Raw genomic sequence first — 16,321 nt, forward strand, 5'->3', positions numbered from 1 at the left:
CCGTTTCACAAGGAAAAAACCAACACATTTATTCAAATGGAAAAGCATTTATCCTGTGCATCAATGATTCAATAAAAATAAAAATTAGACCACTGGTTCTCTGTTGTTTGTGGAAAAACATCAAGTCAGTAGCGGTTCACAACATGGCTAGTCATCCACATTTTACATTTGCTCAATGATTGCTAGGGGTTCATTTGCAGGTCATGATGTTGTAACATAATATATTATATATTTGCTGCTTAGCCATGAAATCAGGGACTCTTGATAGTGCAATCCGGCCCCATTCCCAGGGGGGGAATAAATAGGTAACAGAAGCAACATTGGCATCCGATCTGGCTGCACCCCCCCCCCCCCCCCACCTCCCTCCCTCCCTTTCCTTTTCTATGAAATGTCTCTAGTATTTGTGTTTTATTGGTCTTCAAACTTTTTTCCGTTTTGCAGTTGCAGCCATTTTCCTTTTCATCTCTTCCTGTTCCAAGCGCATCTCCTCGTCATCCTCCTTGATACCCAAGCGTAAACTGAGAGAGAGAAAGAGAAAGAGACAAACAAAATATGTGTTAAGGTGGTCAGTGGTTGTCTGCATGTGTCAACAAACTAGGTTTTTTTCTGTGGTAATCTAAGGCTCAGTGGCTTCATATCGTTGTTTCCTATTGGCATTTCCCTGTTTCAGTTCCTCCCCCTCTCGTCTCTCCTCTTCCTGATATTCGAGCACGGCCATTTTCAGACTAAGAGGGTAGAGGGGCACAGGAGAGCCTGGATTGTCCTTCAGTGACATTGATGCTTATCTTGATAAATCCCGCAAGATTAATATTTAAAACATCCGGCCGTAGTCTCGCGAGACCTGGATTTTCCTTAATAACCAACACCGTGGGTAGTCTTTGGTATGACTCGGCCAGGGATCGAACTCACTACCTCCCAATCTCAAGGCAGACACTCTAACCGCAAGGCCACTGAGCAGTCTCCTCCCTGTGCAGACATCACATTAAACCCTCTCTCCTCCCTGTGCAGACATCACATTAAACCCTCTCTCCTCCCTAGTCAAGTCAGGCGAGCTGCCCAAGAAGGCCTCATACATGTCTCAGTATGTACGCTCCTCTGTGGCTCAGTTGAATGCTAGACACATTGAGCCGACTACGCCATGGTTGTGGGTTCGATTCTGACTGGGACCATATATACTGGAAAATGTATGCACTCCGCTAAATGGCATATGTATAAGCCCCTGGGGGTCCGGAGAGGCCTGTTCCCCTCATGCCCCTCTAGCCGGACCTCTCTCTGGGGCCCAAGACCAGCCCGCAGAAACACCAGGGGTGGCGAATACTGGTCCTAGAGGGCCAGTGTGTAGCAGACCTCTAGGTAGAGGGTTGGCCACCCCCGCTACAGACATATCTCCACCTGCAGGCACGGCTCTGTGGAACCACCTACCACTGCCAGAGTTTAGCTAGCTAGTGTGTGGAAGTGTACACAGTTCAACAGCATCATCATATGTCTATGTTGTTAGGATATCTTTTTATTTTTATTTTTTTTTAAAGGTCCTATTGTTCATTCTCTAGCACCAGCTGCTTAAGTCATGATGTTACATATCTTATCAGTCTTCCTGTTTTAATATGCACATTATCAGTATTGTATCCTAAGAACACATACGACCCATTGTAAGCTACTGTCTGGGAACGTGTCTGATGACCATGAATCCAGGTGTTGTAAGAACGATAAAAAACTCTCACGTCTAACACAAGACAACACTCCATTCATAGTTTTAGAACATTCTAATCGAAGGCCATTCAGCTCTTACATCATAGTGGCCAAAAGGGGAAGGACTGAGTTTCATGAAAATATATATGTAATGATTTGAACACTTAGACAGACCTTATCTCTGAGACCGCCTCAGGTTAAGGTGCTATACTCTGTACTCTGTGTGATCTTCAATAAATATACCACTTGTGCAATAGAAAACATCTCTCCTCTTCCTTGGAGCAGTCAATCAAAAGAACCGATTCTGATTGTGATTCTAACAATGTTCAAAAGGAGAACATGCAGAGCTAGCATGAACGTGCCAGCAGAGTAGGTTTTTTTGGTTGAGGTGGCGGTGCTTGCACTAAATTGGTGGCGATGGGCTAGATGGCGATTTTTTTTATTCACTTTTTTTCCCAGGGCTATTCCTAAAACATTTGGGGCCCAGGCCTAACGACATCCCTGCTGTATGGTTGTAAACTGTGTGTCTGCAGGGCTCCCTTGTCAAATGGACCGTGGTCTCAATGTCCCTCCCTGCCTAAATAAAGGAAACAGAGTATATCAAATGGAAAATACACATCTAAATAAAACCCTCCTACAGCATTACCTCCTTGCCTCCTCTTTTTGCTGGTCTCTCCAACTGCTCTCCATAAACTTGAGTGCGTAGTCGCTCTCCTCCTTATATCTGGAAAAAAAGATTAAAAAGATGAAGATATTATTGATATAAAACATCATTCATGAGATGAAGGCACATTCAACACACCAGTAAGACAGCTATGAAAGTGAACAGCACAATACACACACACACACACACACTTTGATTAAATATTTGGATTAAATCACACGGCATAGCTCTACGTGTCTCAACAAACAGATAATCATCTCACTAGATCATCTGGAGAACAGGCTGGCATAGTAACCTTAAATCACACTACAGAACCGACCCTTTCGCGTAGATTGAAGACCTCCTCATCCCCACTGTACCGTTTCTCTACTATTAATACATTTTAAAATAAGAATGTTTTAAAAAATGTTTTAAAAATAAGTCATTTTTCCTTCTTCTAGCATTGTGACTGTCAATGGCCTCTGGTCCTAACATAAATTGTTTTTCTCATGATGACAGATATAAAGGTTCATGCAGTGTGTAAAGGTCCATGCAGTGTGTAAGGGTCCATGCAGTGTGTAAAGGTCCATGCAGTGTGTAAAGGTCCATGCAGTGTGTAAAGGTCTCTGCAGTGTGTAAAGGTCCATGCAGTGTGTAAAGGTCCATGCAGTGTGTAAAGGTCCATGCAGTGTGTAAAGGTCCATGCAGTGTGTAAAGGTCCATGCAGTGTGTAAAGGTCCATGCAGTGTGTAAAGGTCCATGCAGTGTGTAAAGGTCCATGCAGTGTGTAAAGGTCTCTGCAGTGTGTAAAGGTCCATGCAGTGTGTAAAGGTCTCTGCAGTGTGTAAGGGTCCATGCAGTGTGTAAGGGTCCATGCAGTGTGTAAAGGTTCATGCAGTGTGTAAAGGTCTCTGCAGTGTGTAAAGGTTCATGCAGTGTGTAAAGGTCCATGCAGTGTGTAAAGGTTCATGCAGTGTGTAAAGGTTCATGCAGTGTGTAAAGGTCCATGCAGTGTGTAAAGGTCCATGCAGTGTGTAAAGGTCCATGCAGTGTGTAAAGGTCCATGCAGTGTGTAAAGCCCTACTGCGACCCTGACCTACTAAGCCCTACTAGGACCCTGTACGAAGTGAGTCTTACTTGGACCGGTCATATCCGAAGATTTCCCTGATGTGTTTGGAGATTTCGTCTTGGTCGTCTCCTTCCTGTTCGATGAAGTCATCCATCTCTGAGTCGTACTCGTCCTCATCCTCGTACTTCTTCTTGTAGCTGGATGTGATTGGTGGAAGCATCGTGCCTGCTAAAGTGCATACACAATTAGAGATGAGATCAGCACTCGGCAATTAAATCAAGGGAAAGATGATTGTGTGTGTGTATGTGTGTGTGTGTGTGTGTGTGTGCGTGCACGTGTGTGCATGTTACAGGTGTGTGTAGAGGAAGTCAGACATAATGGGCTGGTTTCACAGACGAGGCTTAAGCCTAGTCCAGGATTAAATCACACTTGCAATGGAAAGTCACAGAGGATGCTTTTTAGTCTAGGATTAGTCTTAATCTGCGTCCATGAAACCAGCCCCAAGAGTTCCTGATTAAGCAAGAACAGCCTCCATCATTAACAACAACTAACAAGTGTATCCGACTTGTCTAGATGTGTTCGTTCTAGATTTGTCGTGATATTTGTTGGAAGTAAACTGTTACAACACACTAAATGCAACGCTGCCGTTTAGAACTTGGCCCTGTCTGTCTATGGAACAGACCCAAGATGGGCGACAATGGGCCGGTATTGCTGACATACTATTCAACCATGCAGACATAACAACCACTGTTTACTATCCCACAGTACAAACATCCATTAGCCAGGCAAAACATGACCATCTATGGTGGACAGAAAAGCATAGGAGACTGCTTTCACTACCCACCTTCCACGGTAGATTGAAGACCCACCTCTTCAGGCTACATCGTAACTGTCCCTCCTAAAGACCTCTTCATCCCCACTACCCCCCTGTACAGTTGAATCTCTATTATAAATATATTTTTAAAATAATAATGAAAAAGTAAGTCCTTCCTTCTTCTAGCATAGTGACTGCCAACGGCCCCCGGTCATAGCATAGTGACTGCCAACGGCCCCCGGTCATAGCATAGTGACTGCCAACGGTCATAGCATTATTAGCATAGATTACTTTTTCTTAAGATGAGTCACTTACTTAGACCAACAAAAGAGGTCTAGTAAGACTCGACACATACCTGGTGGAGGTCTCATCATTGGTCTGGGTCCCATCCCACCTCGACCCCCCATCCCAGGTCTAGGCTGCATCCCTGGCCTAGGAGGGACTCCCGGTCTGGGTCCACCAAAGTTCTTGGATGAGATGGTCTCCACCACCATGGTGCACTTGGGTCTCCCAGGGCCGGAGTCCATAGTGCTGGCTGGGCGTCCAGACACCGGGCCCCCACCACCACCTGGACGATTAGGCCCGCTCCCTGCGGGGCGAACCCCACCTCCCCCCCCAGGACGACCCTGGACCCCAGGCCCACCTGGTCTGCCCTGTGATGGGCCACCTGGCCTGCCCTGTGGCGGGCCTGCAGGCCTGGGAGGACCACCTGCTGTGGGTCTCGTTTGTCCATTAGTACCTGGTCGCGTTTGTCCATCACTACCCGGTCTCCCCACAGAATTACCTCCAGGCCGTGCTGGTTCTCCCTTACCGGGAGGCCTGGGGGGTCCTCCGGCGGGTCCCCCCCTTCCTGAGGTGCCCTGGCTGGGCCGGGTCTGTCCCGAGCTCCCCTGCTGTGGTCTTTGGCCTGTCCCTTGTGGTCTGGTCTGCCCAGAGCTGGGCCCTGTGCTGGGTCGTGCCCCGGAGCTGCTGGGCCTCCCTGGAGGTAGTGAAGAAGAAGAGGAGGAGGAGGAGTTCCCCTTCCTGGCGTTAAGGTCACTTGTGGCAGTGGGTTTGTGGCCCGACGAGGGCCTAGGGGCTGAGTTTTTGGCTGACACCTGAGAGGATGATCCCTTGGAGGGGACTTTAGTGTTTAAGGCACTGGAAGAAGAGCTGGTGGAGCTGGATTTGGGTTTAGGTCTATCTCGGTCCCTGTCCCTGTCTCTGTCTCCGTGAGACGCCTTGGCAGAACTGTGGCCTCGGTCGCTCGACGAAGACGAGTGCAACTTTGGCTTCTTCCCGGGCCCACCGGGCACGGGCCTCTCCGAAGAGCTCTTGTGCGGTTTTCCGTTCCTCTGATCTCCCTTCTCGGGGGCGCTTCTCTTTACGGGCTGGGATCTGCCCTCCCTCTCCTGAGGCCTGGAGGAGGACGAGGAGTCCCCCCCCCCTTTGTCCTGCCTCCGGGCCACCTTGCGCTCCAGCTCCAGCTCCCTTATCTCGTCCGCCGTCCGGAGCCTCCCCTCGTCCTTCTTCACTGCTTTGGCCTTCACCTCCACGGGCTCGAACTGCTTCTTCTGGGCCAGTTTCAGCAGCTCCGCAAAGTTCAAGGGAGGAGGGGCCGCTTTGGAAGGGCCCCCCCCACTGGGCCTCTTGTTGTTGTTGCTGCTGTTATTATTAAAGGGCTTACTGGGCGCTCTGCTTGGCCTCTGTGGCTCTGGTTCTGGTTCTGGCTCGGAGCCCGACTGTTCGTACTCATAGTTGTCCTCGTCATCTACGTCGTAAGAGTCATCGCCGCCGCCGCCTCCACCGCCGCCTCCCTGGTAATCTTCTCCCCGGTCCCCTTTCGATCTCCTCTCCCTCTTCTTGGGCTCCTCCACGATGGGGATGCCGTTGTAGCCTCTGAAGTTGTCCTTGGTCCGCGACGCCATCGCGCGAGCCTTGCGGTCCGACTTCATCTCGACCCTTTTGGCCAACAGCTCATCTTTCTGCTTCTTATTCACCAGGTCTGTGGAAAACGTAAACAAACATTTGCGATCTCTAGAATCATTTTTCTTAAGATGACTGATGGATAGTTGATTCACTTATTTAGACTATGTATGTGTTGTAAATCGCGTTGGATAAAGGCGCCCAAAAAAATATGTAAAATGTATTTTGACTACTTTGTCAGAATAATAGGTAGAACATTAAAAAAAATGTTAGTCAAAGCAGTCCATTCATGCTTTGTTTTTTTTACCTTTCTTTTTGCTCTCCTGTTCTTGTTTCTTCAGGAAAGCCTGCACGGCAGCTGAATTGACACCCTTCACCTTGGGATCCTTCTTGGGTGGTCCAGTTTGTAAGCTGTACCGCTTCTGCAGATATATGCCATATGAAAAATAATTACTTAATTGATATATGCAGCATGAACACAGTAGTATAGACCTATGATTAATCTATTACTGACAGTATCCAGAGGCAGGCATTGTCAGTCAATAGAACAGGTTTAATAGTTAATCAACACTACTAGTATGATTTTGTGGTACACAGTTAATGGATGTTAATTAAATATATGTTTAAGAATGAATGTCCGCAACTCTGGTATAGAAAAAAAGACAACGTTTCGAACCGAGTCGGACCTTCGCTATAATTATGCTTGAGGCAAATGTTAAGCCTCTTAACTGCTGCCAACAAGGAGACCAGGGACGGGTGGTCTTCTTACACGTCACTCGCAGTCAACTCCACACCTTGTGTGTCTGTAGCTAAGAGGATCATAGGCATGGAAGTCCAAAGTGTACGTGTGGTTTAGAAGAACTAGATAGTACACAGGTAGCTTCCTAGACAGACCTTACACGACTTGCAAAATACATTTTTGTTTAATTAATTGAACTGAGTCAACTTGTCAACGTGTTGTCTGGCTGTGAGAGCTGCCTAAACCAGACTTACCTTGGCAGTGCCCAGGCCCTGGTTCTGGGAGGCCATGGACAGACTTACCGGTGCGGTGCTCAGGCCCTGGTTCTGGGAGGCCATGGACAGGACATTCTCGAAGTCCATGCTGGTTGTTGGGCAGGTGGTTGTTGGGCAGGTGACTGGCTGTCTGGTTGGTAGTTAGATTGAATAACACAAGCTGCTGGCCAGCCCTCAACTAACTGCACCTAGACGTGTTAAACATAACCAGGCGGTGTCTTCTCTTCACATATATCTCTGCAACTCTATAGGTCCAAGTAGTTTAGCTTAGTTTGCTAATATTGTCGTTTAGCTTGCTATCCAAGGTTAGAGAGATGTTTCTGTTTCCAGCTTTACTCGCCAGCTCGACATGAACGCGCGTCGCGTCGTGGCTCAGACAGTCACAGTCTCAGTCTCAAGGCTTGACCGGGGGTAACATAACGTTAATAAACCATTTAACTAAGCCAAACGCAATCCCCGGGAACAAACGGCAATTAAAGATGATTATTAACCGGTTGTTACAACGAGGTAAACATGATTAAACGAAAAGAAACGCCGAGAAACCCTGTGACCGTGTCCCCTCTCTCTCTCTCTCTCGACCCAAACGTTATCCGGTTCTTCCAAACGTCATTTCCGTCCCTGGCTGGTGTTGGCTGTGTTCGTAAGTTCGCTCTGGAAATCTGATCAGTGCTCGTGCAATGCCACTCGTCCAATCAAATGACTCGGTCTCTTTATGACGTTGAACCCACTGTGCGCTCCGGCGCTCTCAATGCGAGCTTACGAACGCACCCGTTGTTGAAGGGAAATGTACCAGGAGGTGTCACCAAATACCTTCCTCTGTCTGTCATCCTCTTCCACAGGACAGCACTGAGAAGATGTCCTCCTCCAGTCTAACAAACAAGTGTATCTGACTACCTATATTCGGTCAACGCGAGTTGTATTATCATACGTTACTGAGCTGATGTGACTGGTGATAGTCCTGATGTGACTGGTGATAGTCCTGATGTGACTGGTGATAGTCCTGATGTGACTGGTGATAGTCCTGATGTGACTGGTGATAGTCCTGGTGTGACTGGTGATAGTCCTGATGTGACTGGTGATAGTCCTGATGTGACTGGTGATAGTCCTGATGTGACTGGTGATAGTCCTGATGTGACTGGTGATAGTCCTGGTGTGACTGGTGATAGTCCTGATGTAATAATTTTAATAATTTTGCCATTTAGCAGACGCTTTTATCCAAAGCGACTTACAATTACAGGGACATTCCCCCTGGAGTAACTGAGGGCTAAGTGCCTTACCCAAGGGCACACTAGTAGTGGTGTGGCTTCAGGCGGGATTTGAACTCACAACCTTCCGATCCCAAGTCCAACTCACTATCCACTAGACCACCACTACCCCCTGATGTGACTGGTGATAGTCCTGGTGTGACTGGTGATAGTCCTGGTGTGACTGGTGATAGTCCTGATGTGACTGGTGATGATAGGATCGAGATTACAGACGGGGACGTAACATCTCTCGTATACAAAGCGACAACGTTGCTAGTCGACATACAACTGAAACATTGTAACAACATGCAGAGATGTCGTGTAACATTGGAAGAAGATTGTGTCGTTCCGTAAAATGTAAATACAGGCCATCTGCTTGGATAGGTAAACAGCGGGTCAAGCCCCTCCTATCAGAGGGCGGTCCGCTCAGTGAGCCCCGCCCCTACACTGTGTTCCCTCCTGTTGATTGGTCAGGTAGTTGAGCTCCACCCTATCTGTGCTTTGACATTCTGTCTCCGCCCACAAACTATGGTCGATCTGCCTCCACCCCCTTGATGACAGTCAGCCCCGAAAAGGGACGAAAACAATCCGCATCACAGAAGAGATACAAACAGAGATACAAACACAAACAGCAGTTTGGGAAAGCTGTAATACAGTGCGGGTACGAGGCTGTACGTGTCGCCCTCTTCAGCAACTTTGCAACAAAAAATAAATAAATCAGGAATCGATTGAGAAATGGTTTCGCCAGTCACAGTGGTAAGTGTTTAGATGACTGTATGTCTGGTACCACATCCTTTGATCCGTCTCGTTTCACCCCTCAAAGGAAGTCATATTCACATGTTAATGATGTAACGTACTTTGCATGTTCTGCAGGATATTTATGATATCAGTGGATTAGTGATTTGATCGGCTATTAGATCATCACACCGCAGATCCTGTGAATGATTTCTCCATTTGTTTATGGCTGTTTGATGTTCCTTGATTGACAGGTATTCTGATTCCTTAAAAGGTTGCTAGATCAAACTAAACAGTAATACACGTGATCATATAAAGCATGTCCGAGTTGATTTGATCCACTGCCTCAAGCTATAGCCTACAATGACGGCAAAATCAAATATGTGAATATGCAGATAGCTCATCTCGTTACATGAACGTAAGGCTGCAGAATAGAGCATGTGTGATGAATTACATATCTCTATCTAACATAAGCGCTTTGGGTCTTAAAGCCTGAGCACCAGACAGATGTGTCCCGCAGCCCACCCACGCCTGTCAGGTCCACCGGCGGGGGGGATGAATACGGTTGCATGACCTATCTGTTGGGTGGAGATCTGTATGACTGTTTGATGTTCTTATGTTCTTGTGATTGTGAATAACTCTACTGTAAAACAAGACACGCGTTGGTGTACAGACGCATCATCATGGCAGCGTTTTTGTCTTAGCAAAAACTTTACTGGAACAAAAGCGCGTCGTTTTTATCTGCTTCTCGAAATCCCTTTGTCCCGGTCCCCTTCTCTATTCTCCAGTGTAAAGCGCCTTCATGTGAGAGACAAGCCTGTCATGTGACTGAGACCTTTCTGTCTGTGTTCCTGTCCTGTCTGCTGTGTGTAACCTGCTCCTTGGCAGGACTTCCTCTTCCTTTCCTTTCGTCGCGAGTCCCGAACAGAAAGCCCCATTTCAGTTAACATGGCAAACAAATGAACATAGACCTACTAGCAAGAACATCATATGATGATAATGGGCATGTTTTAGTTGCCTAAATCTTGCAAGTACTTAAGCCCTTTTTTGGGAGTCCCATGAGAACGGTATGTGCACAGGAATGTTCAATAAAACCCTGGTGGCTGTGCTGGCCTTCGTGGATGTCTGTACAAAGTGTTACTAGTCTAATCTCTTCAGTGGAGGTAGAAATCGGAGGACAGGTTCATTTTAATGCTTGGAATGAGGAATGTTATAAAAATGTGTGTTTTATATCATTCCTCATTCCGTTCCATGCGCATTCCAATGAGCCCGTACTCTGATTTCTACCTCCACTAGCCTCCCCCGAGTCTCTCCTGTCACCAAGGAGTCAGTCTGATGTCTACCTCCACTAGCCTCCCCCGAGTCTCTCCTGTCACCAAGGAGTCAGTCTGATGTCTACCTCCACTAGCCTCCCCCGAGTCTCTCCTGTCACCAAGGAGTCAGTCTGATGTCTACCTCCTAGCCTCCCCCGAATCTCCTGTCACCAAGGAGTCAGTCCTGTGGCGTTTTCTCAATTGTTAAGAACACGATTCCTTCAGCCCTCTTCTCCGTCTTCTCCCACTCACAAAAAGCGTTGGAGGAGAATATCATCTTCTTTAGAAGAAGCAGGTGGAGGACGGAGGAGAGGCCGTGAGGAATCATGTGTCTAGAACCTGAGAAAAGGCCATTGTGTCTTTGTGAGGCATCGGTGTTCAATGATTCTATTGTCTAACCAATGAGCGGTAGTACTGTAGTAGGCCCTTAACTAAACAAACAGTAAGCTATTAAAATCCTACCACCTTATCTTGATGTCCTTTCACTTCCTGTTTTCGCTCTTTGCACATGATCTAGCATCAGCTCACTATTCATTTTGTGCTTGACCCCTTTCACTGTCACGGATATTGAACCTGTTGTTAGGAGTGTGTAGCCAGCAGGGTTTGAACCAGTGACCTCTTGCATGGATGCCACAGACATAAACTGTTATACCGAAGGGACATCTACAGGCTAGGGCTACAGTATATCTGGGCTGAGAAGTCGCCGGCAGGGCTAGCTCATCTACTCCCCTGTACAGTTTCTCTACTATAAATAATGAAATCAATAAAATAATAATAATTTTAAAATAAATAAATAACAATTCTTCCTTCTTCTAGCATTATGACTGCCAATGGCCCCTGGCCCTAACATAGATTACTTTTTCTTACTATGGCTGTTGGATAGATGATTCATTTACTTGTGATGTATTTGTTGTAAGTCGCTTTGAATAACGGTTGGGCTTAATGCCCCAAATGTAAATGTAATGTCAATGTAATGTAAATGAGAGTGTGGCTCCAAGTCACCTCCGCTACAGGAGCAGACGGTAACCAGGGGCGATAAAGTGCAGAGCAATGTTGCCCTTTCTCCCTGGCCACCTGACAGCCTGATTATCCTCTTGTCCGTTGTCATTGGTGCTGATGAATGAAACCGTTTCAGTGTTTCTAGCTAATTGGACGAAATATATCCCTGGCCTTTCTGCAAAGACTATAAAAATGGTACCTGATGCCTCGCTGCTTGGCACTCAGCATTAAGGGTTGGATTGGGGGTAAGACCCTGCGACATACCAGCGTCATGTCCAGGGGGTGTACTTGTACATCAAGCCGCCTCACGCTACGGAAACAGGAGACAGGGGCCTAAGGGCCATTAGGCTGGAGAACCATCGGTTCTAAAGGCTACTTACTTACTTACTTACTTTTCTGCAAATGTATAAACTGCGCTATATACTGTTGGGATCGGTTAAGAGGGAGTTAAAACGTTTGTAATGCTTTAATATATACAATATACAATTCAGAAGTGCTGTCGAAGTTCACATGTGCATTTATACATCTAAGTTTAACGAATGATAAGAACAAGTGCCGTCGGCAGTCACAGCGCTAGAGAAAGGAAGACATTTATTTCATTTTATTGTTATGTTAAAGTTGTTTCTTTTCATTTATATTTTTAGATTGATTTCAGGGGACAGTTTTGTGGTGACCTATTTTAGCACTGTCTGGCTATTCATTCCTCTTTTCTTTCTTCCCCTTAACAACTCTCTGTCCTTCCATATTTGTTCTTCAGACAGACATGAAGTAGATGAGGGGGCATAGATAGATAGATAGATTGATTGATGGATAGGTAGATGGATAGATAGATAGATGGATAGATAGATAGATGGATAGATAGATAGAGGGACACATAAAAGGAAAGACAGACAGGGATCGAACCCTCATCTCTGGCAAGAGATAATAATAATAATAATAATAATAATAATACACTTTTATCCAAAGCGATTTACATTGCAGTGAGTGTATACATTTTCAATATATATGGTCCCAGCTGGAATCGAACCCACAACCTAAGCATTGTTAGCAGCATGCACACAGTTCATGCTGTGAGCTGCAGACAGTACCACTCCACCACACTCAGACAGTACCACTCCACCACACTCAGACAGTACCACTCCACCACACTCAGGCAGTACCACTCCACCACACTCAGGCTGATTGGTTCCTCTTCTCTCACCCTAAGCTACCCCTGCCAGATGGGAAGGCGTGGTGTGGTATGAAATATGATGATATTAATATGTAATATGATACACATGACACATACCAACGGTGCATTCCTGTGCCATATGTGTGCTTCTGCTGTGCCCCTTTGCCAAGCTGAGTAGGGTGAGAGATGCAGGGAGAGAGTCGCTTTGGAATAAGGTGTCTGCTAAATGCCAAACATTTAAATGTAAAGAGAGAGAGGGAGAGTGTGGGGGAGGGAGAGACATTATCTTTGCCAAGCTGAGTAGGGTCAGAGATGGAGGGGGAGAGAGAGAGAGAGAGAGGGAGAGACAGAGATAGATACCGGTAGTATAACGCCAGATGACCCAGAATGCAGAGACTGCATAGTTGGATGTTGTCGTGTCCAAACAAACTGGTATACCGGTAGTAGTATTTGGTATTTGGACAGTGACACAATTTCCATAATTTTGGCTCTGTATGCCACCACAATGGATTTGAAATGAAACTATCGAGATGTAATTGAAGTGCAGACTTTCAGCTTTAATTCAAGGGGTTGAACAAAAATACTGTATGAAACGTTTAGGAATTGCAACCATTTTTATACACAGTCCCCTATTTTCAGGAGCTCAAAAGTAATTGGACAAATTAACATAATCATAAATAAAATGTACATGTTTAATACTTTGTCGAGAATCCTTTGCAGGCAATGACTGCCTCCAGTCTGGAACACATGGACGTCACCAAATGCTGGGTTTCCTCCTTTGTGATGCTTTGCCAGGCCTTTACTGCAGCAGTCTTCAGTTGTTGTTTGTTCGTGGGTCTTTCTGCCTTTAGAGATCAGGTGATTGACTCTGGCCATTGCAGAATATTCCACTTCTTTGCCTTAAAAAACTCCTGGGTTGCTTACGCAGTATGCTTTGGGTCATTGTCCATCTGTATTGTGAAGCACCATCCAATCAACTTTGGTGAATTTGTCTGAATCTGAGCAGACAGAATATCCCTAAACACTTCAGAATTCATCTGTCTGCTTCTGTCTTCTGTCATCAATAAACACTAGTGACCCAGTGCCATTGGAAGCCAAGCATGTCCATGTCATCACACTACCTCCACGTTTTTTTACAGATGATGTGGTATGCGTCGGATCATGAGCCGTTCCAAGCCTTCTCCATACTTTTTTCTTCCCATCATTCTGATACAGGTTGATCTTAGTTTCATCTACCCAAAGAATGCTGTTCCAGAACAGGGCTGGCTTTTTTAGATGTTTTTTGGCAAAGTCTAATCTGGCCTTTCTATTCTTGAGGCTTATGAATGGCTTGCACCTTCTGGTGAACCCTCTGTATTTGTTCGTGTGAAGTCTTCCCTTTATGGTACACTTGGATAATGATATGCCTACCTCCTGGAGAGTGTTCTTCACTTGGCTGGATGTTGTGAAGGGGTTTTTCTTACCATGTAAAGGATCCTGTGATCATCCACCACTCTTGTCTTCCATGGACGTCCAGATGTTTTTGTGGTGCCGAGGTCACCAGTGCGTTCTTTTTTCCCCAGAATGTACCAAACAGTTAATTTGGCCACTACTAATGTTCATGCTATCTCTCTGATGGATTTTCTGTTTGTTTTTGCAGCGTAAGGGTGGCCTGTTTCACTTGCATTGAGAGGTCCGTTGACTGCATGTTGTGCGTATATAGCAACAGCTTCCAAATGCAAATGCCACACTTGAATCAACTCAGACGTTTTACCTGCTTAATTGATAAAGAAATAATGAAGGAATAGCGCCCACACTGGCCCATGAAACAGCTTTTGAGTCAATTGTCCAATTACTTTTGGTCCCTTGAAAAAGAGGGAGCTCCATATTAAAGAGCTGTAATTCCTAAACCCTTCCTTCAATGTGGATGTGAATACCCTTACCCTAAAGCTGAGAGCCTGCACTTTAAGCCTATATTAATTATATAACTGTAACTTGAAGATGTTTTGGTAAACAGCTAAAATAACCAAAATGATGTCTGTGTGTCCAAATATATATGGACCTAACTGTATGTACCAGCTCAGTAGCCTTGTGGTTAGAGTGTCCGCCCTGAGATTTGGAGATTGTAAAAAGACTATAAAAATGGTACCCGATGCCTCCCTACTTGGCACTCAGCATTAAGGGTTGGATTGGGGGTAAGACCCTGCGTCATGTCCATGGTGTGTACTTGTACATCAAGCCGCCTCACTCTACGGAAACAGGAGATGCCCTATGGGCCATTAGGCTCGAGAACCAATCGGTTCTCAAGGCTACTTCTTTTTTACTGCTGTATGTACAGTTTGGATATAGGACACATTGGATTTGGAATTTGACTGGTAAAGGAGGAGTTAGCTTTAGATAGGCCTCCTCTCTGTCTGGCAGCAAAATAACCTTATGAAGTGCTTGTATAAACACCTGGTTAATACGGCATCTCACCCTGGTCTCCATCTTCTCCACTCTCTCCGGCCCGTTCCTGTTTTCCAAGTGAAAAACAAACGCCGGTCATGCAAAGTCAAGCAATCATTAACCATGTAATTATCTAGCAGGAGACCAGATCTGGCCTTCGAAAAACAAACGAAGCATGCCATAATTCACTCTCAACATTGAGTCTGCAAACAGCTTGTGTTTGTATTGTGATCATCAGAGCGGGTGGATGATGGTGTAATGATTCACTTAATTTGCCTCCCAATGACGGCAAGGATGTTTGGACAGGCAACGCCTGTCTGTCTTTCTGTCTGCCTGCCTCTCTGTGTGATTACTTGTCTGTCTGTGTCTCTTTGTCGGTCTGCCTCTGTCTGTCTGTCTATCTCTGTCTGTCTGTCTGTCTGTCTGCCGTTTGGACACACCTTCTCATTCAATGTTTTTTTTTTATTTCTATATTATTTTCTACATTGTAGATTAATACTGAAGACATCAAAACTATGAAAGAACACATGGAACTGTTTAGTTTAGGTTTTCTCTCTCTGGGGGGGGGCAGGTGGGCATGTCATGCTTTTTGTCAGAGATATCAGAGATACCAGAGAGATCAGAGATATCAGAGAGGTCAGAGATACTAGAGATATCAGAGATACCAGAGAGATCAGAGATATCAGAGAGATCAGAGATACTAGAGAGATCAGAGATACCAGAGAGATCAGAGATATCAGAGAGATCAGAGATACTAGAGAGATCAGAGAGATCAGAGATACCAGAGAGATCAGAGATACTAGAGAGATCAGAGATATCAGAGAGATCAGAGATATCAGAGAGATCAGAGATACTAGAGATATCAGAGAGATCAGAGATACTAGAGAGATCAGAGAGATCAGAGATACTAGAGAGATCAGAGGGATCAGAGATACTAGAGAGATCAGAGATACTAGAGAGATCAGAGATATCAGAGATACTAGAGAGATCAGAGATACTAGAGATATCAGAGAGATCAGAGATACTAGAGAGATCAGAGATACTAGAGAGATCAGAGATACTAGAGAGATCAGAGATATCAGAGATACTAGAGAGATCAGAGATACTAGAGAGATCAGAGAGATCAGAGATACCAGAGAGATCAGAGATACTAGAGAGATCAGAGAGATCAGAGATATCAGAGATACTAGAGACATCAGAGAGATCAGAGATACCAGAGAGATCAGAGATACTAGAGAGATCAGAGAGATCAGAGATACTAGAGATATATCAGAGAGATCAGAGATACCAGAGAGATCAGA

General features: G+C 45.6%; 2 protein-coding genes across 2 annotated transcripts in view; one reads left to right on the forward strand and one right to left on the reverse strand.

Moving 5' to 3' along the window:
• Positions 1 to 392: 392 nt before the first annotated feature.
• spty2d1 (SPT2 chromatin protein domain containing 1) lies at positions 393 to 7,221 on the reverse strand (the record flags this gene model as incomplete). The annotated part of the gene is made up of 6 exons (XM_080544992.1): positions 393 to 518; positions 2,336 to 2,413; positions 3,470 to 3,626; positions 4,571 to 6,199; positions 6,428 to 6,542; positions 7,162 to 7,221. The coding sequence occupies 6 exons, from the start codon at positions 7,219 to 7,221 to the stop codon at positions 419 to 421; spliced, it is 2,139 nt and encodes a 712-aa protein (XP_080401118.1). The 3' UTR covers positions 393 to 418.
• Positions 7,222 to 9,034: 1,813 nt separating this feature from the next.
• tmem86a (transmembrane protein 86A) overlaps positions 9,035 to 16,321 on the forward strand; it is a 23,172-nt gene continuing 15,885 nt past the window's right edge. Inside the window, exon 1 of the mRNA XM_080545023.1 lies at positions 9,035 to 9,134. Coding sequence (XP_080401149.1) covers positions 9,114 to 9,134 — 21 coding nt within the window. The 5' untranslated portion in view covers positions 9,035 to 9,113. The remainder of the gene's footprint in view (positions 9,135 to 16,321) is intronic.

This window comes from Nansenia antarctica (assembly GCF_963989245.1).
Source record: "Nansenia antarctica genome assembly, chromosome: 14".
Classification (NCBI taxonomy): domain Eukaryota; kingdom Metazoa; phylum Chordata; class Actinopteri; order Argentiniformes; family Microstomatidae; genus Nansenia; species Nansenia antarctica.